The 23,986-nt window shown below is 51.7% G+C and overlaps 1 protein-coding gene across 1 annotated transcript in view; it reads left to right on the top strand.

The window, feature by feature from the left end:
* ADARB2 (adenosine deaminase RNA specific B2 (inactive)) overlaps positions 1-23,986 on the top strand; it is a 520,351-nt gene that overhangs the window by 489,186 nt on the left and 7,179 nt on the right. The window contains exon 8 of the mRNA XM_008002108.3: positions 9,811-9,992. Within this exon, the coding sequence (XP_008000299.1) occupies positions 9,811-9,992 (182 nt within the window). The remainder of the gene's footprint in view (positions 1-9,810; positions 9,993-23,986) is intronic.

The following is a 23,986-nucleotide window of genomic DNA, read 5'->3' as shown; positions in this document are numbered from 1 at the left end:
GGCTGTAGGTGTGGGCATGGGTGACGGTGTAGGTGTGGGCATGAGTGTGGGTGATGGTGTGGGTGTGGATGTGGGTGTGGGTGATGGTGTAGGTGTGGGTGGTGGTGTGGGTGTGGGTGACGGTGTAGGTGTGGGCATGAGTGTGGGTGATGGTGTGGGTGATGGTGTGGGTGTGGGTGATGGTGTGGGTGTGGGTGATGGTGTGGGTGTGGATGTGGGTGTGGGTGACGGTGTAGGTGTGGGCATGAGTGTGGGTGATGGTGTGGGTGTGGATGTGGGTGTGGGTGACGGTGTAGGTGTGGGCATGAGTGTGGGTGATGGTGTGGGTGTGGATGTGGGTGTGGGTGACGGTGTAGGTGTGGGCATGAGTGTGGGTGATGGTGTGGGTGTGGATGTGGGTGTGGGTGACGGTGTAGGTGTGGGCATGAGTGTGGGTGATGGTGTGGGTGTGGATGTGGGTGTGGGTGACGGTGTAGGTGTGGGTGATGGTGTAGGTGTGGGCATGAGTGTGGGTGATGGTGTGGGTGTGGATGTGGGTGTGGGTGACGGTGTAGGTGTGGGCATGAGTGTGGGTGATGGTGTGGGTGTGGATGTGGGTGTGGGTGACGGTGTAGGTGTGGGCATGAGTGTGGGTGATGGTGTGGGTGTGGATGTGGGTGTGGGTGACGGTGTAGGTGTGGGCATGAGTGTGGGTGATGGTGTGGGTGTGGATGTGGGTGTGGGTGATGGTGTAGGTGTGGGTGACGGTGTAGGTGTGGGCATGAGTGTGGGTGATGGTGTGGGTGTGGATGTGGGCATGGGTGATGGTGTAGGTGTGGGCATGAGTGTGGGTGATGGTGTAAGTATGGGCATGGGTGACGGTGTAGGTGTGGGTGATGGTGTGGGTGTGGATGTGGGTGTGGGTGATGGTGTAGGTGTGGGCATGAGTGTGGGTGATGGTGTAAGTATGGGCATGGGTGACGGTGTAGGTGTGGGCATGAGTGTGGGTGATGGTGTGGGTGTGGATGTGGGTGTGGGTGATGGTGTAGGTGTGGACATGGGTGTGGGTGCTGCTGTGGGTGACAGTGATGGTGCAGCCATCCCCACCCTTAAGGGCCGAGGCAGGTCACCCTGTGCTGATGGGGCTGTGATTCTTTCTCGGGCACCCTCGGCGTTGCTCTGGGGATCACTGAACGAGTCTTTTGTCTCCATCCTGCATGCCTCCCGAGATGCACACCTAATGTGCTCTGCCGTTCAGAAGGATCTGTGGGTGTTGGCAGGCCACACGCCCCTCGCTGCATCTGAAATCCACTGTGGTCTCTGGGAACCCACGACTGAGCCACAGGAGGATACTCTGAGCCTGTTTGCTGGGCAGAACCCCCACTCCGCCTGCCTTGGTGCCCTGACAGCACCGATCACTCATCAGGCTCCGGGCGCCCCAGCAGAGAAAGCTGTAGGCCAAGCCCCTGCTCAGAAGCCCTTCTTCCTGGGCCAAGGGCCTGTGACCATCTTGTCTCTCATGACAAATCAGGTCCTCCCTGTGGCACTTAGAACTGTGTCCTCACATCTCAGGGGCTCCACAGACACCACTGACTTGATGATTACCTAACCACTTAGAGCCCAAGGGTGCTGCCTGGTCACTAAGACCAGCCCCAAGCAAATGGCCTGATGTGCAGCCAGGCCCACTGGGGGTCCAGGCCATGAGAGGATGCTCTAGAGTCCCAGGTCCCTGAGGCATCTCAGTCTGCCCAGGGCCTCGTGCTGATGCAAAAAGGCTGGGGAAGCAGGAAGACGAGAGGATGGGAGGCAGGGACAGAGCCCAGTACGGGGCCCAGTTGCCTGCACCTGAGTGCTGGGGCCAGGGACAGACGCGTCCAGGTGTCCTTGGCCTCCTCTGTGACCTCAGGGGCAGTGGGTGCTTGGAGGACAGGGACCCTGGGGGGTAGCACCAGCCACACGCTCCCAGGGGAAGCACGACCTTGCAGATGCCTTTCAGACTCTGGCCTTCAGAACTGGGGAACATCCCTGTTTCGGGCCATCCCACAGCAGCCCTGGGGGGCTGGCACTGGCGGACGAGAGAAGTCACCCATTCAGTCTTCACGAAATCAGAGAACAGATACAGTCACAGTAAACTCAATTCCTAAAATCCTACCACCACCATAGTCCTGGGAAGACGGGGTGGAACTGCAGAAAGTGGGTGGTTTCCCAGGTCAATGAGAACTGACCGGCAAAGCCATAAGTGAAGGTTGAGCGCCCTGGAGACCAAACCCTGCCCCTGTGTGGGACAAGGCCAGACGCCGCAGGCTTAACAGTCCCATCCCAAAGGCCTGTGGAGGCGGCCTGTTTTTCTAGCTCTATGAAGCCAGGCTACGCTCTCACTAACAGCCAGACCGCAGGCTCTTGAAAGAACAGGGAAAACCGCAGAGGTGCTTTTAGCTTTTGTCTCTAAAGAATCAAACGTTGAGTGGCATATAAAAAATCTAAATCTTCTGGAACTAATGTTCCTTCAGATATGGTTTCTAATTTTAAGTACCTGAGCTTGATTATTGATCACAATGTGTCTTTAAATGAGCAGATTAAAACTTTCTCCATGAAAATGAACCGTAAGAAATTACAGCTGCTCTCTGGGGAATACGGCACTGGCTGATTTCTAAATCTAAATTTTAGCCTGTGCAGAGCTCCGTCTCCCCCCACCTAGAGATCGGCGGCTCAATGTTCCCTCAGCAAGAGCTTCTCGCGCCTCCTCTTGGCCACCCGGCCCGCCTGGGAACAATTCTGACGCCTTCCTCCACGATTTGTTGACTCCACTGAGGTCAAATGAGTGTTGTTCTTTGTTCTAATCTCAGAGTGCAGGTCCTTCCTAACAGAACTGCTTTTAAACACCGAACCCAAAGTTCCCCCAGTCTGGTTTAAAAATATTTTTACTCCTTTTAAAATATACATTGTATAGATTGAGACGAAGTCTCACTCTTGTCACCCAGGCTGGAATGCAATGGCACGATCCCGGTTCACTGCAGCCTCTGCCTCCCAGGTTCAAGCGATTCTCTGTCTCAGCCTCCCGAGTAGCTGGGATTACAGGCACCGCGACCACTCCTGGCTAATTTTTGTATTTTTAATAGAGACAGGGTTTCGCCATGTTGGCCAGGCTGGTGTCAAACTCCTGACCTCAAGTGATCTACCCACCTCAGCTTCCCAAAGTGCTGGGATTACAGGGGTGAGCCACCGCACCCGGCCTTAAGTGACATTTTATAACACCTCTAGTGAGGAAAGAAGCAGTGATCAATTCGCTAACACTTACCAAACACAAAAAGTAATAATGGAAGAATCCGCAGCCCAGTTCCTGGGGGGACCCTGCCCAGATGCTGTGGAGACGGCAGAGGGTGACAAGCCCAGCATCTGCAAGGTAAGAACTGGAACTCCAGTCAGGGGACGAGAGAAAACACGAGCCGGGCTGAGTGGGGACCTGGGACGCTCGGCAATGACCCAGACTGCGTGGACGCTGCCAACCCAACACAGAGACACAGAGACGGAGGCAAAGGGCTGAGGCCCGAGTCACAAGGCGTCATCTCATGGCCGCCGTCTTCACAGAAGGAACCAAAGGTCCCCGGGCTGAGTGAAGAGTGTCCTCTGTCCCCAGAACCAAGAGGCTCCACCGCAGGACTCTCAGACCGCACAGGCCCGAGGAGGAGACGCCACATGTCCCGGAAACCGTCCTCCCAGTGGGAAAGCGTGGCCCCCGCACGGGTGGCCGAGGTGAGGAGGAATCGTCGGGACCCGGGAATGGAGAGACGTGCCTGGGATCGTCCTCTTCGCCCTCGTGCGGAGGAATTTTATGTTTCACCAGCGTATTGCAGGCAGACTTGGCCGGAGAAGTTGTATCAAGAAAAAGCGTGTTTTTCAGATAGGTTTTTAAGGAGGGAAGTGAGACATGTGTGGCCTGGAAGTAATTTACTGAAAATAATTGGAAGCGGCTGAATATCCCACCCACCCCACCTGACCCCAGCGGGCTGCCCCGTGCCCCCACCTGACCCCAGCGGGCTGCCCCGTGCCCCCACCTGACCCCAGTGGGCTGCCCGTGCCCCCACCTGACCCCAGTGGGCTGCCCCGTGCCCCCACCTGACCCCAACGGGCTGCCCCGTGCCCCCACCTGACCCCAGCGGGCTGCCCCGTGCCCCCACCTGACCCCAGCGGGCTGCCCCGTGCCCCCACCTGACCCCAGCGGGCTGCCCCGTGCCCCCACCTGACCCCAGCGGGCTGCCCCGTGCCCCCACCTGACCCCAGCGGGCTGCCCCGTGCCCCCACCTGACCCCAGCGGGCTGCCCCGTGCCCCCACCTGACCCCAGCTGCCCCGTGACCCCACCTGACCCCAACGGGCTGCCCCGTGCCCCCACCTGACCCCAGCGGGCTCCCCTGTGTCCCCGGATGCCTCACACTCCAAACGTCAGCAGTCAGGATGGCGTCCACCTAGTCTTGGTCCATCCCGGCCACTGCAGCGGAACATGCTGGTCCGCCACAGGAATTTGCTCCTCTTGGTGCTGGAGGCTGGAGGCCAAGGTCTCGGCTCCAGCGGTTTCCATGTCTGGTGAGGCTTCCCAGGTGGTAACAGCGCCCTGTGCCATGTCCTCCCATGGTGGAAGGGGCTGGGGAGCACTCTGGGAGGTGAGGATTCTATGTGAATTTTTGGGAACACGAGCAATCGGACCACAGAGCCTGGGGGTGTGCACTGTGCTCCCTTCCCCTTGGCCTGACCTGTGTGAGCTCCTGGGGAAGCTGCCGGCAGCCCAAAGACCCCTCAGGCTGTGCCGCGGACTCCAGTGAGTTGTCTCCTGCTGTGAAGCAAACCACCCCAAAACCCTAGGGCCACCTGAAGCCTGTTGCACGTGGCCCTAAAACAACAAGGCCCTCCTGTACTCCCAAGCCCTCCCTTTGAGCTTGGGGGCTGGCTCACTTCATCCCCACGTGGCACCAGCCGAGGCAGCCCCCGGGCAGCAGGGACCCTTTCCTGGCAGATCAGCTGGGGTGGGCGGAGGCCCTGGATCTGCTTCACGGACTCAGGAGTCTCTGCAGAATGGCGGCCGGGACCTGAGGGAGCACCCAGGAGGTCAGAGGACCCAGTCCCAGGTGGCATCATCCCACCGCCTCGGGCTGAGACGTCCCAAGCTGCAGAGGCTCAGGGCAGGTGCAGGCCCACCCTGTGGGTGTCACGGTCACACTGAGGAAGAGCCTGTGGGGTGGGGTCGCTGAGAGCCCAGATGGGTTGTCTCCACCGTTGAACACAACACAGCTGCTGGTGAAGGGACGAACTGTCCATCAGCTTCCTCCTATGCGTCAGGCACCTCCATCTGCACACCAGACCGGTGCTCAGCAGTGCCAGGAGATTTACACCACAGGCACCTGAGGGCCAGGGCAGGGGCAGCCTGGCAGGAGGCAGCCACAATGATGCTGGACACAAGGAGGGGACCTTGGAAGGGACAGCGTGAGAGCCCGGTGTTTTTAGAGCAGTCACAAGCGTCCTACGTGATGTGATGGTCGAAGCCAGCAGGAGCCGGTGAGGGGCAGAGGGTCCACACGGCAGAAGGTGCAGATGGGGCGGCTGTGGCCTCCTGGCCCTGAGGGCATCCCAGCGAGCCAGGCCCGCCGCAGAGGCACAGGAGCTGTGGGACCCACGGTCAGGCAGGCCAGGGTGTCAAGGATGCACCCTCATTTATGTAACCAGTTCCCTGTTAAGACGCACTTAGGTGATTTCCCACTTCTGTTCTGCCGCGCTTTGTCTGCTTTGCAATTACAAACAGCCCCTTCAAGACTGGCCCTATCCGTACATCAGGCATTCCACCGAGAATGCAGATGCTGGGTGAATTCCTAGCAGGTCTGCTATTGAGTCATTGGCTTCTCTTTCACCTAGAAAGGCCCCAGAATAGGTCTGAGTGGCCTGGAAATGGGGTGGGGCCTGTATGCAGAGACATCGCGGACTTATTACCTGTCTTGGCAAAAGGTGGGAGGAAGAAGGTGTGAGACAGGGTTTGGGGGTGGGGTGTGGAGGAAGGGAAATGTCACCCCCAGACCGGCCAGAGATTCATCTGTTTCCTGTGCTCTTCCAATGCCGTGAGAGGTAGATACGGCGACTGTGACCCCAGAACCAACCCAGAGATGGTGGGTCTCGAACTAAGCAGCCTCAGAGCCACCTGGAGGCTCCTTGGAGCGCCAGGCCCCACCCCACAGTTCGTGAGCCGGCAGCCCCGGGGGGCAGCCAGGAATCTGCATTTCTATCAAGTTCTCAGGTGATGCTCCATGGCTGGCCCAGGCACCCCACTTTGAGGACCACTGAGAAGACAGTCGCTCAGAGCAGCAAGAGAGGGGTCAAGGGAGGCCCCGCGGACCAGCATCACGACCTAACTGGTACCTGACTGTGTTGGTTCCAAATGTGCCGCTTTGCTGCCGAAGTCCCCAACCCCGGCTCTCATGAGGATCACGTGGGCGGCACCGAGAAAGCTGATGGCCGCGCTGACTCCCCAGTCACACCAAAATCCCTGGGGCAGCCAGGCCTCTGGAGATCCTCAAAGCTCCCAGACGATCCCACAGCAGGCCTGAGAGCCGGCCCTGCAGAGCTGCGGACGCCGGGCCTGGTGGTAGCTGAGGACTTCGCCGCAGGCTTCATGTAACTTTAGAGAGTTACGTCTCCTCACAGGCCACATCACAGAGGAAAACCAAAGCATCCAAAACAGGCAAGGGCCGTCCTGTTCCCTGCCTGACGCCGGCGCCTGCAGGGACAGCCTGAGGTGTCGTCAACACACCAGAGACCTGTCTTTCCTTCCACTGTGGCCTGGAGGCCGCTGCCTGGACTGATTGAACAGGTTGCATCTCCCGGCTAAAGAACAGCAGCCTTTTTCCAAGACCTTTCCCACGTATCTGTGGTATTTCAATGATTGACAAACGGACAAAAATATATTTATTTAGGGATTATCTATATTGAAAACTAGACATGGGTTTTTTTCCTCTGTCAACATTGCAGTAATATCGGCTGTTTGAACAAAAGGAGAGGCATTTTTCCATTCAATCCTGAATGGTGAAAATTCTCCAGCTGATACTCAGAAAGACATTTGGTTTTATTGGTCACGTTAGCCGAATAAGTTTAAACTCTGGTAGCCAGGCAAGGAGAAGGTTGATTTCCTCTTTATTGTAAAGGCTATTAGGTGGGAACCAGATAGAGAAGTTATTTGTCTTCTGACGGTTCTGCAGCATCACAGCCACGCACATACGTTCCGGAAGTTTTGTTCAAAGCCCGTGCTCTGATGGCGTCTAACACTGAGGCGTCTCTTCCAGGAAACCCAATTTTACTTTTTAACTCGTGGCTTATTTCAAGAAGGTGCTTTGTCACAGATGGTGGAAATGTACTTTTCCCTGCTTTAATTTATAAGACATTTTAAGACCGAGAATTAACAGGCTCACTGGGACACAGAACCTGGAGCCCTGGGCCCTGCACGGGGTCCTTTCCTGGGCCTTGTTTTCCGGTATCTCCAAATCTGGGGAGAGGCCTCTCACACCCCGAGGAGGGCCACGCTGCTGAATCTCCTCCCAGCTTTTGGTCTGTCCTCTGGTCTCAGAGTCAAAGGAACAAGCCAAATCCCTCAACCGCGCCTCAAAAACATCGGCATTGGCCGGACGCGGTGACTCACGCCTGTGATCCCAGCACTGTGGGAGGCCGAGGTCGGTGGATGGCTTGAGCCCAGGAGTTCGAGACCAGCCTGGGCAACATAGCAAGACTCTGCCTCTATGACAAATACAAAACAATTAGGCTGCAGTGAGCTACGGCTGCACCACTTGCACCACCATACTCCAGCCTGGGTGACAGAGTGAGACTCTGTCTAAAAAAAACACACAAAGACCAGGTTCAGTGGCTGACACTTGTAATCCCAGCACTTAAGGAGGCTGAGGTAGGAGGATTGCCTGAGCCCAGGAGTTCAAGACCAACCCGGGCAATATGGTGAAACCATGTCTTTATTTTAAAAAAAAAAAAAAAAACCACACACACACAGAAAACACAGCCGTTGTTCCCCGAAGGAAAAGCTCAGTTACAAAAAATTTCCTTTCCCAGGATTTGTTGCTATTTTCTGACTTATCAGTGAACATCAAGGAAAAGATTGACTCTGAAGAGCCACCATCCGAGATCTGGGCAGACACACTGTGGAATCTGTGGAATGAAGAGCCCTCGGTGACAGGTGCTCTGTGGCCTCCGACCGTCCGAGATCCAGGCAGACACGTTGTGGAATGAAGGTCCTTGGTGACAGGCGCTCTGTGGCCTCCAACCGTCCGAGATCCAGGCAGACACGCTGTGGAATGAAGGTCCTTGGTGACAGGCGCTCTGTGGCCTCCAACCGTCCGAGATCCAGGCAGACACGCTGTGGAATGAAGGTCCTTGGTGACAGGCACTCTGTGGCCTCTGTCTCGTCCTACTCTTCAGAGTGCCCGACTTTGCCCCCCTGGTAGAAGCTCACGCATCCAGCGGCCAGCCCTTCCCTTGCTTTCTGGGAGAAACACCGTGACTTGTAGAAATGACCACAATATTTTTTTAAATGAAGTTATGCAAATCTGATAGACTGAAGTAAATGTTTCATAAAACCAATGACTGTTTAAATTGTAGGACTAAATTGTTTGTATATAAATATTACCTTTTATATTCCATTTGAGTTTTATGTAGATGAGCACATTACTTTAATGACCTGCATTTGCGGAGGGAGAGAGGGAGAGCGGCTCCCCGAAACCCCCACCAGCCAGATGGCTGCCTTTTCTTGCATGAGATTAAAAGATGTTTCTCATTCACGGAGATGCTTCTGAGGCAAATTAATATCGCTGGCTAAATTGCTTGTGTTTTTGGAATAAAATTTAAAGAGAACTTTTTAAAGCAATTGGTGTCACAGGTTCTGGGAGAAGATTACTCTCCAGGTAGATTCGGTAATTAATGGAAAGAATTCTGTGTTAATTGACTGCTTCGGGAAGGGAAATGTAATGACTCCTTATTAATCATGAAAAGAGACGCTGCATGCGGGGACGGCAGTAATTGCTCTAACAGTGGAGAAATGTTAATTAATGAAAAGAACAATGATGTAAGAAATTAGCTGCATAACACTTGCTGCTGAAGGAGGTAGGATTTTAAGCACATTATTTAGAGTGGAAACCACAGAATGTTGCCTTGAAAAACACACACTCTTGCCACCCAAATTTAAGGGGAAAACCTGTCAATGCTCTCGGCATTTTTGCTTGAGAAAGCAAAAACATTCACCCCAGAGCTATATTTATTTCACACAAAATGGCCTTGTTGTTCATCTCCAATCCGGGCTTCTGAAACCAAAATCATCCCCAGACCAAAACGAGGTCATTTGTTAATGTAATTTCAACACATTAGGTCATTTTGACTGCTAAGAACAAAGGGAGTACAAAGTATTTTTCCCTAAACTAAAAGAAATTCCATTTACAATATTTCCCAGCTAACATAAAGAAAAATTCAGATTCACTTTCAGGACAGAGTCTCTTTTTAAAAAAATCTAATTCTAAGTCCCAGAGAGAACATAGCAGCTTCCACTCTAACGACTCATTTTCAGAAAAGGGAGCAGCATTTGTTAGCACACAGGGGCCTGCGGAGCCCAGTCCCAGGCGACAGCGTCCCCAGAGCCCCCGTGATGGCTGGGTTGAGTCTGGGGCACTCCCAGCGAGCGCCCCACAGGTCCGCACAGTGGGGAAAGTGACAGGTCCTCAGGACCAGGCTGCAGAGGGGCGGAGGACCGGGCTCCCCTGGCTCCCGGGTGGGGCCCCGCTGACCGCTGGCTCTCCCCACAGGTGGAACGTCCTGGGGCTGCAGGGCGCGCTCCTGTCCCACTTCGTGGAGCCCGTGTACCTGCAGAGCATCGTGGTGGGCAGCCTGCACCACACGGGCCACCTCGCACGCGTCATGAGCCACCGCATGGAGGGTGTGGGCCAGCTGCCCGCCTCCTACCGGCACAACCGGCCTCTCCTCAGCGGTAAGAACCCCCCTCCCGGGGCCGTCCGCCTCCTTCCCACCACCAGGCCAGACGCAGCTGTGCCCGGCGGTGCCATCCCCGGCAGACTGCACCCATGCTGGCTAGTGGCAATTTATGATTTAATAGGCAAAGTCCTCTGATTTTAAAAAGGAAAACTGATGAGAGGGTTCAGCGTCTCTCTGCATATAGCCAACAGGCCAGGTCTTGCGGTGAATTCACGACTGTGTGACGATGCTGTTTTCAGAATGGGTCGTGGTGCTGTTTTCACAGCGGTGTCTGAAGGAGCCCTGAAAACAGAATCGCTAGTGCTGGGCTCACCCGAGAGGCCCCACCTGCCCGCCCACAGGAGGCGATGCTGAGGAAGAGCCAGGTGGGCGAGGAGGGGCAGGGAGGGGGGCACGAGGGCCACACGGCGAAGCGGGTCTTCAGGACCCAGGGCCCCAGGTCCTCCACACCCTTCAGAGGCTGCAAGGTGACTCCGCAAGCCCTGGGCCGGCTCCGCACCAGGGTTCCCCACAGCCCAGCTGTCCTCAGAGACCCGAGCCTCCCCGAGCCTCCACTTCCCCACGTTACCTGGGGCCTGCCCGGGCTGCCTGGCACACAGCCAGTTGCAAGGATGAAGAGTCCCTTGGCAGCTGTGAGGTGCCCTAGAAAGACCGGGGAGTGGTCTCGGGAGGGTTTTGTGAAGGACACACTGACCGGAGGTGACTCCCTGCCTTTCACAGGAACAGGGACGACAGGAAGCGGGGGGAGGGTTCCCCAATCGCTGCCAGCCTCATGCTGGGCTTGCAGAACACCAGGTCTTTGAGTCAGCCTCCCTTGCTGGAGTGGGAGAGCTCTCTGAAGGGCCTGGCTGTGGCAGAATCAGGCAGATATGTGGGGGAAACAGAGAAAACCTGTGCCCCAACAAGGAATGCGACACCACGGGCTTGGCAGGGTTAGGTCTGAAACCAAATCACCGGAAAGAGAAAGCAGGACGGTGAAAGAGTGGTGTCCTGCTGCAGCTGAGAGTCACTGGACCTAGGATTTCTTCCCAGGACTCTAAAACTGCTCAAAGGGTAAGATCCGGGTTAAATAGGGATTCATGGAGGCAGGAGTGGGAGCTTTTTTTGAAATAAATAATTTGTGAAAAGCACCTAACTGTGCTGCTCGATTTTCACACCAGCCAATGACAAAGGTTATTACCGCTGTCTTTTTATTTTTTTATTGAGACAGGGTCTCTCTCTGTCGCCCAGGCTGGAGCGCAGTGGTGCAATCTCAGTTCACTGGAACCTCCGCCTCCGAGGTTCAAGCGATTCGTGTGCCTCAGGTTCCTGAGTAGCTGGGACCACAGGCGTGCACCACCACACTCAGCTAAATTTTGTATTTTTAGTAGAAATTGGGTTTTACCATGTTGGCCAGGCTGGTCTTGAACTCCTGGGCTCAAGTGATCCACCCGTCTCAGCCTCTCCAAGTGTTGGGATTATAGGCGTGAGCCACGGTGCCCAGCCCCTCTGTTGTCTTAATGTGGGATGGGAAGAGACTCAGAAATTCAACACCTCGCCCAAACCCCTCATCAGTAGGGAGCAAGGACTTGAACTCAGATCCGATTGGCGGTAAACCCCGGTTCCTTCAGCGTGCCACTCTGCATTCTGGGCAGTGTGGTGCGGTTTCTTAGGGCAGTTGTCCGTGTTTCTAATCATACAGAAACTAACAATGCGAAACAGGCCTCGCAGCAAGAGGCCGCAGCTAAGGGAGGGGTGGCCGCTGCTCCCATGTCGTTGCCAAGACACCCACTGGCCGCCGTCTCCCAGCAGGGGAGGGCCTAAAGGTGCACCGCCAAGTCACAGCCCGTACACCTCTATGCATTGTGGAAATGGCCAATCACTGCAGTGAGTCTGGACCCAGTTTCAACCTCTTTCTTGCTTTCCTGTTTCCTTTGGTTCTTTCCCCTACTTTTCCTTAAAACAGTGACGACTACTTACTCACTGTGGTTGAACAGAAAAAACTGCTCTGGAGTGGGCCCCAAAAAGCCCTGGAATCACCGGTTTGGAACTCAGAGCAAGTGTTCCCGCGCCGAGGACCCAAAAGGCCTCGGTGCAGTTCTTAGATTTCAGAGTTAAACCTGAGAGGATTTTCACCTGTTTGATGAGTGGCCCCTGTGATCTTTTTCTGTGCGTTTTCCTTAGACCATCCTCGTTCTGTGTCCCGCGCCTAGTGAAGGGCTTATTTAAGTTTGCGCAGCACAAGGAAATACAGACTACAAATGCAACCGCGTCTTCCCCAAGTCACCATCAACGGAGCAGGTTTTGCTCTCCCTGGGACTGGCGTGTCACCCTCGGCAGCCAGTCTCCCAGTGCTGATTTTCAATCATGTGTCCATCTGGGAACATGTCAACATAAATAAAAACAGGAATTTTGAATCCTAAGTGTGAACACAGTGAATTTTAGAAAACGCAATTAGAGAAATTCAGATCCACCTGACATCATTGAGCGGCACAGATAATGGCCAAGCCCGAGAGACACCTGTCTGCTTCCGATCCCAGGTGGCACCTGCCTACTCCTGACCCCAGGTGGCACCTGCCACACCACAGCCAGCGCAGCCTGACTAAATATTTCAGCCTCCATTTACATGCTTATCGGGAATCTGGTTTTTATTATTTTGGAGATGCAAATGAGCCTAAATGTTGGTATCTTGCCTGCACGCAACCCCTAAGCTGTCCCTGCATTGTTCTTGATGGACATTTAAAAACCAATCATGCAAATTTTGAAAGGAAATCATCAGAATTTCTTGCACCAAAAGAGAAAGAGATCTTGCATAGGGATAATAATAAAAAGCCCCCTCAAATAAGCAAATGAAGTTTGCTTGAAGCTTCCCTCAAGGTCAGTTTGCAGAACTGCCTTAGAAGATGAAGCTTATGTATTAGCAGAATGAGGCTGAGCAATTTAGATATGGCTAAATCAGCTCTGAGTTAAAAAGAAGCAGCCAAGCTGAAAAAGATACCCTTACTCACACAGTCACAGGATGCATATTAACGTTCTTGAAGGATATACTTGAAAAATTCTGCACTTACCAGTCTAAACCTACCGCAAAACTTCAGGACCAGAAACCCATTTCGAGGATGTCTCAAACCCTGAATCCTTCAGCAAAAGTTGCATTATTTCCTGAGTACGTATAGCCTAAAGGAGTTTGCCCTTGGTCCTTCTCAGTGAATTCAGTAAGATGAACAAAGTGATGGGGACAGTAATTAATAAAAACCTATGCTTTGATTAATCACCCTTTTAGGAAAAAGTAAGATGAAAGAGCCACTTTGACAGCCTGTTCCACCAAGCTGAGGATATATGCTTCTCCAAGCTTTCAGCATCAAGGCTAAATTTTTATTTCTCTTCATCAAGGAAAAAAACAAAAAACAAAGGGGAAAAAATCAGGGTAGGATAAAATCGTTGTTTGTGTTAATGGCCTATTTAACCGATATGTTGCCAATGATTAATTTTTTAGTCCACACTGAAGATAAAACTGTGATTATTTATAGCCCACCTCAAGGTCTTGGCAATGAACATGAAATCTGAGAGATGGACCTAGAGAATTGATTGTTAGAACTGTGACTTGTTTAAGACTCCTGGTTTATGTTCGTTTGATGAACATTGCAGTGCTGGTGATAAAATAGAGAAGAACACGAGCTGTCTTCCTTCACAGCACACACGTTCCCGGAGTCGTGAAAATGGACAGCTGGGGCGTCCGAAGCCCTTTCAGGTGTCCATGTTTCACAGTAACCCCATTTGCCAGAAAGAAGTTTGATACTTACTGAAATGTGTACCGATACCAGCTTATGAATTTTGCCCAATGCTACCTATTTTTGGCATTCAAAGTATCTCTCTGTTGCCATTTATGTCCATATTTCTTTATGAGTCCAGATTTTCCAAATGTTATCACACTAAGTTGAAGAAACTTCTATGGAGTATCAGGCCTCTTTAATTCAGGAGAAATTTCTGAAATTAATGATCATTAAGAGTATTTTGCAAAATAACATATTAGCGAAGCAGTAGCAAATATTTTCTTGTATCCAGATGGTAAGTGATTTGCAATATTATTTTTACATTAAAACAGAGGTCTATTATGGAGTAACCTACAAAATTTTTGCAAATGTTTAGTAATAAACACATAAGCTTTACAAAAATATTTTAGCAGCCTGCTGTATCTTACAGTCACTAGAGCTAGGAATTTATCCTCCTGTGCCCTTGCGGGAATTTTTGGTGGAAAAAAATTATAAATCTTGCTAGAATAATCTAAAAGCAGTCTTAGCTAAGTGCAGTGGCTCATGCCTATGATCCCAGCACTTTGGAAGGCTGAGGTGGGAGGATCACTTGAGGCCAGGAGTTTGAGACCAGCCTGGTCAACATAGCCAGACCCCATGTCTACAAAAAAAAAAAAAGAAACAAAAACAATCCTAATATCTTTTCATGAGAACTAAAAAAGTTAGATTCAACAAAGAACTATTTAATGAGACATTTTTATAGATTAGCACAGAACCTTCTAGGCAAATTAGATGACATATAGCTTATGATAAATTTAAAATTATTGAAAAACCTTGTTTTCATTTTCTGGAGAATCCTTTTAAAAATATTTTGTATAATAATTAATTTTCATTTAATTTCCACCACGATCTTAAGGAATTGTTTCCCAATAGAATTTAAGCAACAAAATTAATCCCATTGCTCCTGAGAATTGTATCATTGACTCCAGGAAAATCCTTCAGTTGTCAATACGTTAAATGTATCCAACATCGAGAAATTGATCAGCATAATCCAGGCATTTGCTTAATCATTCGGCAAGTGTGTACTGATGATTTACAAAGTGGCGGGCACAGTCCCACACTGAGAATAGAGCAGTGAACAAAACAGTCAAAAATCCACACCTCAGGGTGATTGCATTCCAGCAGGGGAGATGGACAAACAAAATATGAGTGCTTTGTCAAAAAAGAAAAAACAAGACAAAAGAAGGATTAAAAAGTGACCCTCAGCTCTAATAAAAGGGTCAGGAGCACTCTCGGTTTGGTGGAGACACTGGCGCAGAGTCCTGGAGGAATGAGGGAACGGAGTTGGGAGAAGGACTCCCACAGGGTTTTGCGAATTGGGCAGGGTTGGGCTGAGAGTGTGGGGTAAGCAGCGGGAGAGAGAGACTCTCTGGAAAGGCTGCAGCAGGCTTCCTCTCCCTTCTCACCAAGGGAAGATTCCAGCTGGTTTCAGGTTGCTGTTTGGTTCCCAGACCTGAAACAATCATGTGGGCCTCGCTTCGGTGGGGTTACGAAGGTGGCCGCAGGGCTAAAGGGAAAAGTGCAGACTAGGACGGTAAAAGCCACCTAGCCCCCGCCGGCATCTTAGGATGCTGGACTCTCCCCCTGCCCCCCGCCCCCCGTGCTTTGCTGGCTTGGGGGCTAGAAAGCCTCGCTCTGCTGCGGTGAGCCATACCTCCTTCAGAAGCCTCGGGCTAAGAGTACCACCCCTCTTCTTCTGAACTGGGATCAGCCTCTCCATGGACATCCTTCATTGCTCACAGTCGCATCCCTGGAGTCAAAACTCTGAGGTTTCTCTGGCATGAAAACTTTTCAACGTCATCTCTGCCTAGATGTGCTCTCCTACCCAGGCATGCAAAGCTCTGCCATTCTGAGAGAGAAATGTTTGCCAATCACAAAACTTAACGAGAGACTAAAGACCCTTATCTTAAAAAAAAAAAAAAAAACTGTGTCCGGCGTTGACAGATATAGAACGATGGTTCCCTGAAGATTCTGTAAAATTCTGGAGAATGCCACTCCCAGGGGGCTGCACCGCAAACCGAGGACGGCGGGAGACATTGGCAGGGCACCTGCAATTCTCCTTTGTGGCACCAGAGAGCGAACGGGAGAGGGAAGAGTTGCCAGGCCAGGACCTGGGGAAGGACAGGTATGGGAAGTGAGATTTTCCGGTAAGAGTCCCTGGGAAGCTGAAGGGCTGAGACGTGCTTCAGCAGCCATGGCAGGCTAAGGGGGCAGGTGGGCCTGCCTCCCAGGGCCAAGGTGGGCTCAAGGCAAACAGCCCCTTACAGTGTTTACAGCTTGAAATGATCTCCACTCCTGATTTAAATTAAGATGGTCCTATTACTCATTAGTTCAAAATAACTCTACAAAAAAATTGTAAATAGAATATGGCCACACACACAAAAATAAGCAGACACAGGAGATAAAACCCAAATCCAGAAGAAACAACAGGCAGCAGGACAGACACTCCAGTTTGAGTTTCAGACACAGACCCTAATATAACCACGCTCAGTAGGAGAAAGGACATTTTCTGAAGCAAGATGGAACACTTAGAGGGAGAGAAGAAAGCTCAGAAAAAAATAGAACCAAATAGGAATTTCAGAAATACAGAAAATAAAATAATTTGGTTAACAGAGTAAACAGAGGATGGTTTAATACCACATAAACACAGCACAAGAGAGAATTAATAAATGGGAGCACAGTTCCGAAGAAAACATCCAGAATGCAGCACAGAAGGCAGAAAGGATATATGAAGGATGGATGAATAGAAGATAGATAGATAGATGATAGATGGTAGATGATAGATAATAGATAGATGATAGATATAGATAGATGATAGATGATAGATAATAGATGATAGATAGATGATAGAGGATAGATAGATAGAGATTGATAGATTTATTTTAAGGAATTGGCTCATGCAGTCATGTGGACTGGCAAGTCTAAAATGTACAGGGCAGGCCAGCAGGCTGGAAGTTTCAGCAGGAATGGAAGTGGCACGTCTAGAGTCCACAGACCATGTGGAGGCAGAATTTATTTTTCTTCACAGAACCTGAGTCTTGGCTCTTCAGGCTTTCAGCAGATTGGATGAGGCCCAGCCACGCTGCAGAGCGTTACCTGCTCTATTCGAAGTCTAACAAGTTAAACGTTAATCGCATTGAACATGCCTTCCCAGCATTATCTGGGACTGCCGGTTAATCTCACAGTTAATCTAGCTGGGTGCTCTAGCCTAACCAAGGGGACACATAAAATGAACCACCACACACAGAAAGTACGAAAGAGAGCTGAGAGCAGGAGTCTGAATGCATGTACTAAGAGTTCCAGAAAAAGAAAGAAAAAGTAAGGAAACAGCAGAGATATTTAAAGAGGTTGTAACTAAGAATTCTCCAAGACAAACAAAAAGCATCCAAGCGCAGGTTTGAAAAGCACATTATACTCCAAGAATTTGTTTTTTAATTCTCATCTCAGTGGTTAAACTGCTGAAAAAAATCTTAAAAGCAGTCAGGAAATGAAAGACAAATTCACTTCGAAGGAGCTAAATCAGACTGAAAACTGATTCTCAGAAGACAAAAAAACAATGAAATGGCATCTTTAAAATGCCGATAGAAAAACAATCTCAACTTACAATCTGATATCAAGAAAAAGTATCCTTCAAAAACAAAGGTGAGACAGCGTTTGCAGGGAAACACTGAGAGAGTGTAACTCCGATGGGCTCACTCTACAGGAAACACTCAATGTGTTATTTGGGCTTAAGAAAAACGATCTCAGATGGGTAATGCGGACTGAAAAGCAATGAAAACCAGCCACACTTTTATCCAGCTTGAAACCTGGCATATTACTACATTTTGAGTACTAGGGCAGAAAAATATATAATTTGAAACAACAAAAGACCCTATTTCCCCAAAGTCCATTTGTCCCGTATCTTTTGAAATAATAGCAAGCCTTACAGAAGCCAAGTCATGCCATTATCAGGTTGAAAAATGAAAAATGCAGATTTTTTCCTCTGCCATGGAAATTTCACATGAAGCCTCCTGTGAGCCTCTGTGCTTTAAACTCGGGGAACCCGAGCAGTCGTCCATCCTGGCAACTCCTCGGCTGTCTCTTAGGCATAAAGTTCCTGGAGATCAGTGGAGGCACAAACCCTCCTGAGAGGACACTGCCCGGGCCTCGGCATCCCTGGACATCACGGCCGTCCCAGCAGAACTCGCACCCGGGACATTCACAGACAGTGCAGCCAGCGTGGCCCGTCCCACGCCCTGCAGAGCCTGCCTTCCACCCTCTCAGCACCTCCGTCTCAAACCAGTCACGTGAGGGAAGGCGAGGAAAAGCCGCCATGGTCTCTGTGTTTTCAACATTCGTATTCCCTTCTGGCTTGCAGGAACTCACAGGATTTTTTTTTTTTTTTTTTTTTTTTTTGAGACAGAGTCTCGCTCTGTCACCCAGGCTGGAGTGCAGGGGCGCGATCTCGGCTCCTGCAAGCTCCGCCTCCCGGGTTCACGCCATTCTCCTGCCTCAGCCTCCCGAGTAGCTGGGACTACAGGCGCCGCCACCGCGCCCAGCTAGTTTTTTGTATTTTTAGTAGAGATGGGGTTTCACCGTGTTAGCCAGGACGGTCTCGATCTCCTGACCTCGTGATCCGCCCGCCTCAGCTTCCCAAAGTGCTGGGATTACAGGCGTGAGCCACCGTGCCGGGCCGAACCCACAGAATTTTTTAGGACTATCTCACAGCAAAAAGAACCAGCTGTCCATCCTCAGTTAACCTCACCATCTCCAGCCTCCATAGTACATTTTATGTTTCTTACAGAATGCACTGTATCAAAGCAAGACAGCAGCTGTAAAATTACTGGCAATTATAAAGATGTCCATATCAATGATAATGAATAAAACGGCATTAATACAGCCTTAGAAGTTAGTTACCCCAAATCCGTAAGTTCACATTAAATGTACCATCTCTACTTCCATTAAAGGCATGTGGGTGTGCGTGAGAGAGAGAGAGACCCCACAGCATGCCTGGCCATATAGAAAACTCAGGAGATCCCTGTGATTCCTTTAGCTTTACGAATCTGTGCATGCCCAGATGACGTGCTGTTCCGTTCACTCTGCAAAATTAAATGCAGTGCTACCCAGTGACACACACTTGCCTCACTGCATGTAAAAATTATACTCCTGAAATGTCTTGTGTAAAATTAATTTTGGGAAAGTGAGTTACATTGTAAATACAGTTGGCTCGCTATTTAAAGAAATGCTGTAATGCCTCGCTTACAAAATGCCTTTTTTAAAAGGTAAATAAGGATTTTCTTCAAGTCAGGTATCTTTTTATAGCTCCGCGAGCCACAGTAAAACTCACTTTCATACATGAATTGTGGATTCACCCCCCCCCAGTCCTAGTGATGGTGACGTAACGGGAGTGGTCGTGGTGATCACGGTGGTAGCTGAAGGGCGCTGGTAGGAGTGGTTAATTAACTTGTCAGAGGCCACAGTGCTAGTACGTCACAGAAGTGAGTCCAGCTTTCCTCTGCTGCCACAGCCCACAGCTAACACGACTGTGTGCATTTAGCGAAAAGGTCACACAGTCCCATCGAGTCAATCTCTGCATACCAGACAGCCTGGCAGAATATTCGTGCCAAAGGCTCCGGGAGACCAGCTTATTCCCATACAGATCTGCTCTGAAATACGACAGCTCCCTTAAAAATGTTATCAAAGATGAATGGCCCATATGCTGCATGGTATATTCACAAATTAATAAATGCCAACACATCCCTCAGTTACATACCAAGTTTAACAAGCGTCTGTGAGCGTGGTTCCCTGACAGACGGCTCAGGGAGAAGCTGCTCAGGTAGCGAGGGCGTTATTCCCAAGGCTGCTCGGGCGCAATTACTAAAGAAAATGTGGGCCCCACCCTGCTCACCACCAGGCTACAAAGTGTTTCAGGGACACCTTTTTTTCCCTCACCCTTCCTTGGGCTTCCTACACAAATTTTCAAATCCAAGGTCCTACCCAACAGAGGCCACCCTCACTCAGCAGGTGCACGTGCCGGGTGCCCCATGCATCTCCAGGTCACTCTGCACACCCAGCCGGTGGCACAGAACTGCTCTCTGGGCAGCTGCAGGCTCCCCACCATCCCGGACCATGAGCCCCACCGGTCCTCATCACACGCAGAAGGCACAGAGGAAAAGAAGCAGGTGCGGGAAGAAGCAGCCCACGAGCTGCCACCTGCAAACCCCCCTGTTCTGCGAAGTGTGGGGCCCAGAATGTGGGGCTGTCCCTCCTCCGCGAAGAGCGCTGCTCACTCCGTCCTTAGACCAGTCCCGAGGTTCACTCCCAGTGGGCTGGACAATGGCCCCACCGATGCCAAGTTCGAATCCCTGAACCTGTAAATTACCTTTTATCTGAAAAAAGGGGTCTTTACAGAGGTGAGTAAACTAAGGATCGTGAGACGGAAGATGATCTGAATTATCTCAGCGGGTCCTGCCTGCAGCCACCTCTGTCCTTAGAAGAGGGAGGCGGAGGAGATATGGCACATGCAGAGAAGCCGGTGAAGATGCAGGGAGAGACGGGAGCGAAGCCGCCACAAGCCAGGGAGCCCGGGATTGACCAGAGGCTGGGAGAGTCAAGGAGGGTCTCCCCAGAGCCTCTGGAGGGGGTACAGCCCTGCCTGCACCTTCAGACTTCTGGCCTCCAGAGCTATGAGAGGACAGATTTCTGCTCTTTTAAACCACCACATGTGTAGCAATGTGTTACAGCAACCACCTAAAGCAAATACAGCCTACAAAAGTACAACGCTCCATGCATGTGGAAACCTCATTAGAACAGACAGTACTGTTCCAGTGTGGCCATTCACCGAAGGCAGGAGGTGCCCAGCATTCCATGGGGTTAGTGTGGATTTGTCTGAGCTTCTGGATGCCAGAGGTTCACAGGAATGTTGGTCTCACAGGGCAGCCTGCAGAGTGAGAAGCACGGGAGCCCCGTGCAAGCGTGTACGTGTTTGTCCACAGCACTGAGGTTTCTGCGTGTGATTTCTCGGGAGGACGCGTTTCTCGTCGGAGCTCAGCTGGCCTGATGCTCAGGTTTTCTCAGTTCAGATGGCACAGTCTCCGTCCCGCGATCGCCGCAGGTCTCTTCGCACCTTTCGCTGCTGGAGAAAGGAGGTAGTGCCACGTGTTCTGGGTGGACTGGGTCACTAGGTATGTGCTGCTGTGTTATCTCGAGGGACAGGGTGGGACAGGCCTGAGCAGGTGCCCCTGCAGCTGCAGACGCCCTCTGTCCTTGGGACTCGAGTTCCATCTTAAATCAGCCGATGCCCACTTCAAGAGGAATGAGCCAGGAGTTAACACATTTTCACATTTCCAGCCCTAGGAGTTAAAATTAAACACAAGCCAGGCTTTCGTTTCTAGGCCTGAGCACATGTGTCTTCACCTTGTCTGGTTCTGTCTACAACTACTGCTAGCAATGCAATCAGCCTGAGTTAAAATTTAGCCCTAACACCCTTCAACCCTCGCGAAACCCACTTCTCCATGGCCAGGAAGGTGCTCAACAGGAACGCCGTGTGCGAGCAACTGCACCGGCTCCCAGAAGATTCTGCGCATCTTCGTGAAGCACCTGGAAATTGGTGGAAAATTATAAAATCAGTGACGCGTGAGTGGGATCATTCACGTATGAGCAGAAGCCTCCTGAGAAACCAACGGGCTCCCCTGGGTCCAAATAAATAAAACAAAGAAAGGAAGAGCCTGGGGTGACCTGATGTCCCAATGCTGGAGTGTCCTCAGGAGACATCCCAGGACGGGGAGTTACCTCCATGAGTGTGATTCGGGCCGCAGGGAAATGGAAAAAGAGTGAAAGCACACGAGGCCACGGCCCCTCCATGTCGGCGAGGAAGAGACGGCCTTCCTGGAGCCTGGACACCTGCTGCGGGAGGGCTGGCCCCGGCGTGGGAAGAGGGCCTGGCTGCTGGCCGCACTGGAGAAGGAAACTCCGGGCTCCTCAGAGCAAGCAGGCCGCTCCTGACTGCACTTCCCCTCACCATGAGGGATCTGTCCCACGGAGAGAGTCATTAACGGCAAAACCTAATGGTGAGACTGACATGAGCATCCGTGTCTCTTTGTACATGAGACTCAGGGATCTGGGCCATGGTTCCCGCTCCGTGGGCGTGATCAGCTGCAGATGTTAGTTACAGCGAAGTCAGAAATGACTGTCGGTGTGAATATTCAGGAAAACATCCCAACACTATCTCCCCATGGAACGTTTATTTAAAAAAAAAAAAAAGACAAGAAGGTAGAAGAAAAAAGGACTGCTATTCTTCTAGGCTGCCTTGGGAAGTTTTTCTCTTGCTGGCAGAACACAGAGGGGAGCGGACCCTTCCCTAGAAGCTCAAAGCGTAAGCACGCTGCCCTGTCCCCCACAGAGGACAAATAAAGGGAACAGAACGTGTTTGCCGGTGAAACCCCGTCTCTACTAAAAAAAATATAAAAAAATTAGCCGGGCGCAGTGGCGGGCGCCTGTAGTCCCAGCTACTGGGGAGGCTGAGGTAGGAGAATGGCGTGAACCCGGGAGGCGGAGCTTGCAGTGAGCCGAGATTGCGCCACTGCACTCCAGCCTGGGCGACAGAGCGAGACTCCGTCTCAAAAAAGAAAGGAACTCTGACCTTCGCTTGTCGGTGGGTTCCTCCACTCCCTGGACACAATTAGGTGATTGTAACTAAGTTGGAAACGTTCCCTGTGATCTAACTAGAAACATTGTTGCTCTGTGTGACTTGGAGAGCAGGAAACAAACTGCAGTTGGCCTTCAAATCCTCCTTCCAATGAAGACAACAGCATTCCTAGCCTGGGTGCTCCAAACGGGCTCCTGTTTGCTTGATTTGAACTTCACATCACCTCGTGAAGCAGAGAAGTCACCTGTCACAGAGCGGTAAGTGGAGGATGACCTGGGTCACAGGACTCAAACTGCCTGGAACTCCAGCCACCTGGTTCCTGGCCAGTGGGAGAGGCCCCTGGGGTGCATTTTCCACCTCTGGGGTCAGGGACAGGCTCGGATATTGAAGATTGCTCCTGGGTTTACAACACTTTCTATGTTAAATAGTAGTCTGTGGGGCTGTTGTAGTTAGAACTGGATGATTTGCAGTGTGATTTTCGTCGTCACAGGTGAGCTGTTATTTACAGCAGGTGCCGTCCTCCCTGTGCGCACTTGGACACATGGGACCATACCCTGGCAAGGAGAAGCCCCCGTGCAAGGTTGGACCCCGTGGCCCACCTGCCAGCTCCTTCCTTCCACCCACCGCATGTGGAGCAGTGCACATGCTGGGTTCACACCCACGTCCTCACAGTTGCCTTCCCGGAAGTGTTCGGACCTCATCATGGCTGGCAGACGGGAGTGTTGGGAGGAAGCCCCGTCAGACGGCAGCCAGCCAAGGGCCAGCAACAATTTGCCCCCGCTGTCCTCCACAAAGAGAAGGGAGATGGGCCCAGACCAGAGCCAGGGTGTCCTGACAAGGAACCAGGAGGTCCTGTGTAGACCTCAGGCTCCCAAGGCTTTCCTCTGAGTTCAGACTGCAGCTCAGCGCCTCAGTGGTTGATCCTGACAGTCATGGAGACCAGAGGATGGGAGCAGGAGAAGGCGGGGAGGCCACCTGGTGATGCGAGTGGGAGGGGGAAGGGAGGCCGCCTGGTGATGGGAGCAGGAGGGGGAGGGGAGGCCACCCAGCGCACGCAGATCAGGGCAGTGACTGCCTCTCCCAGTTCCTGGTCATCCCTGACCTTGGCGGCTGGCTCCTCCTGCCCAGGCGGCCCCTGCCCAGTAGGACGGCCACAGCGGCCAACAGGCCAGATTGTCCCTCCTGGCTCTCGGTGGCAGCTGCCACCATGGATCACTTGAAGGAAAAAGGAAGAGCTGACATGAACGGGATTCACTTGGTGTCCCACACTGCCCATCCGAGGCCGGCAGGCTCACCAGGTCACTTTTGAGGTGGGTGGGGTGGGACATCTGCTCGGTCTGTCCACAGAGCTCAGGTTTGTGGATGAAGCTGAGAGCAGCAGAGGATCTGGGGTCTGTGGCTGTGCAGCTCCGTAGTGAATGGGTCTTCCCCTGAATTTAAATGAAGCCAGGTTCCAGGAAGGTGTTGTGAGCTGTGCTGCCACATGACATGGGGACAGCTTCCTCCCGGGAGTCTGCTACGGCCGGAACCCACTCGCACCATGCTCAGCCCACCAGGTCTTTGCTCTCAGACCAA

Source organism: Chlorocebus sabaeus, chromosome 9 (genome assembly GCF_047675955.1).
Source record: "Chlorocebus sabaeus isolate Y175 chromosome 9, mChlSab1.0.hap1, whole genome shotgun sequence".
Taxonomy (NCBI): domain Eukaryota; kingdom Metazoa; phylum Chordata; class Mammalia; order Primates; family Cercopithecidae; genus Chlorocebus; species Chlorocebus sabaeus.
Note: the sequence above shows the minus strand (reverse complement) of the source record. Positions and strands in the feature narration are given on the sequence as shown.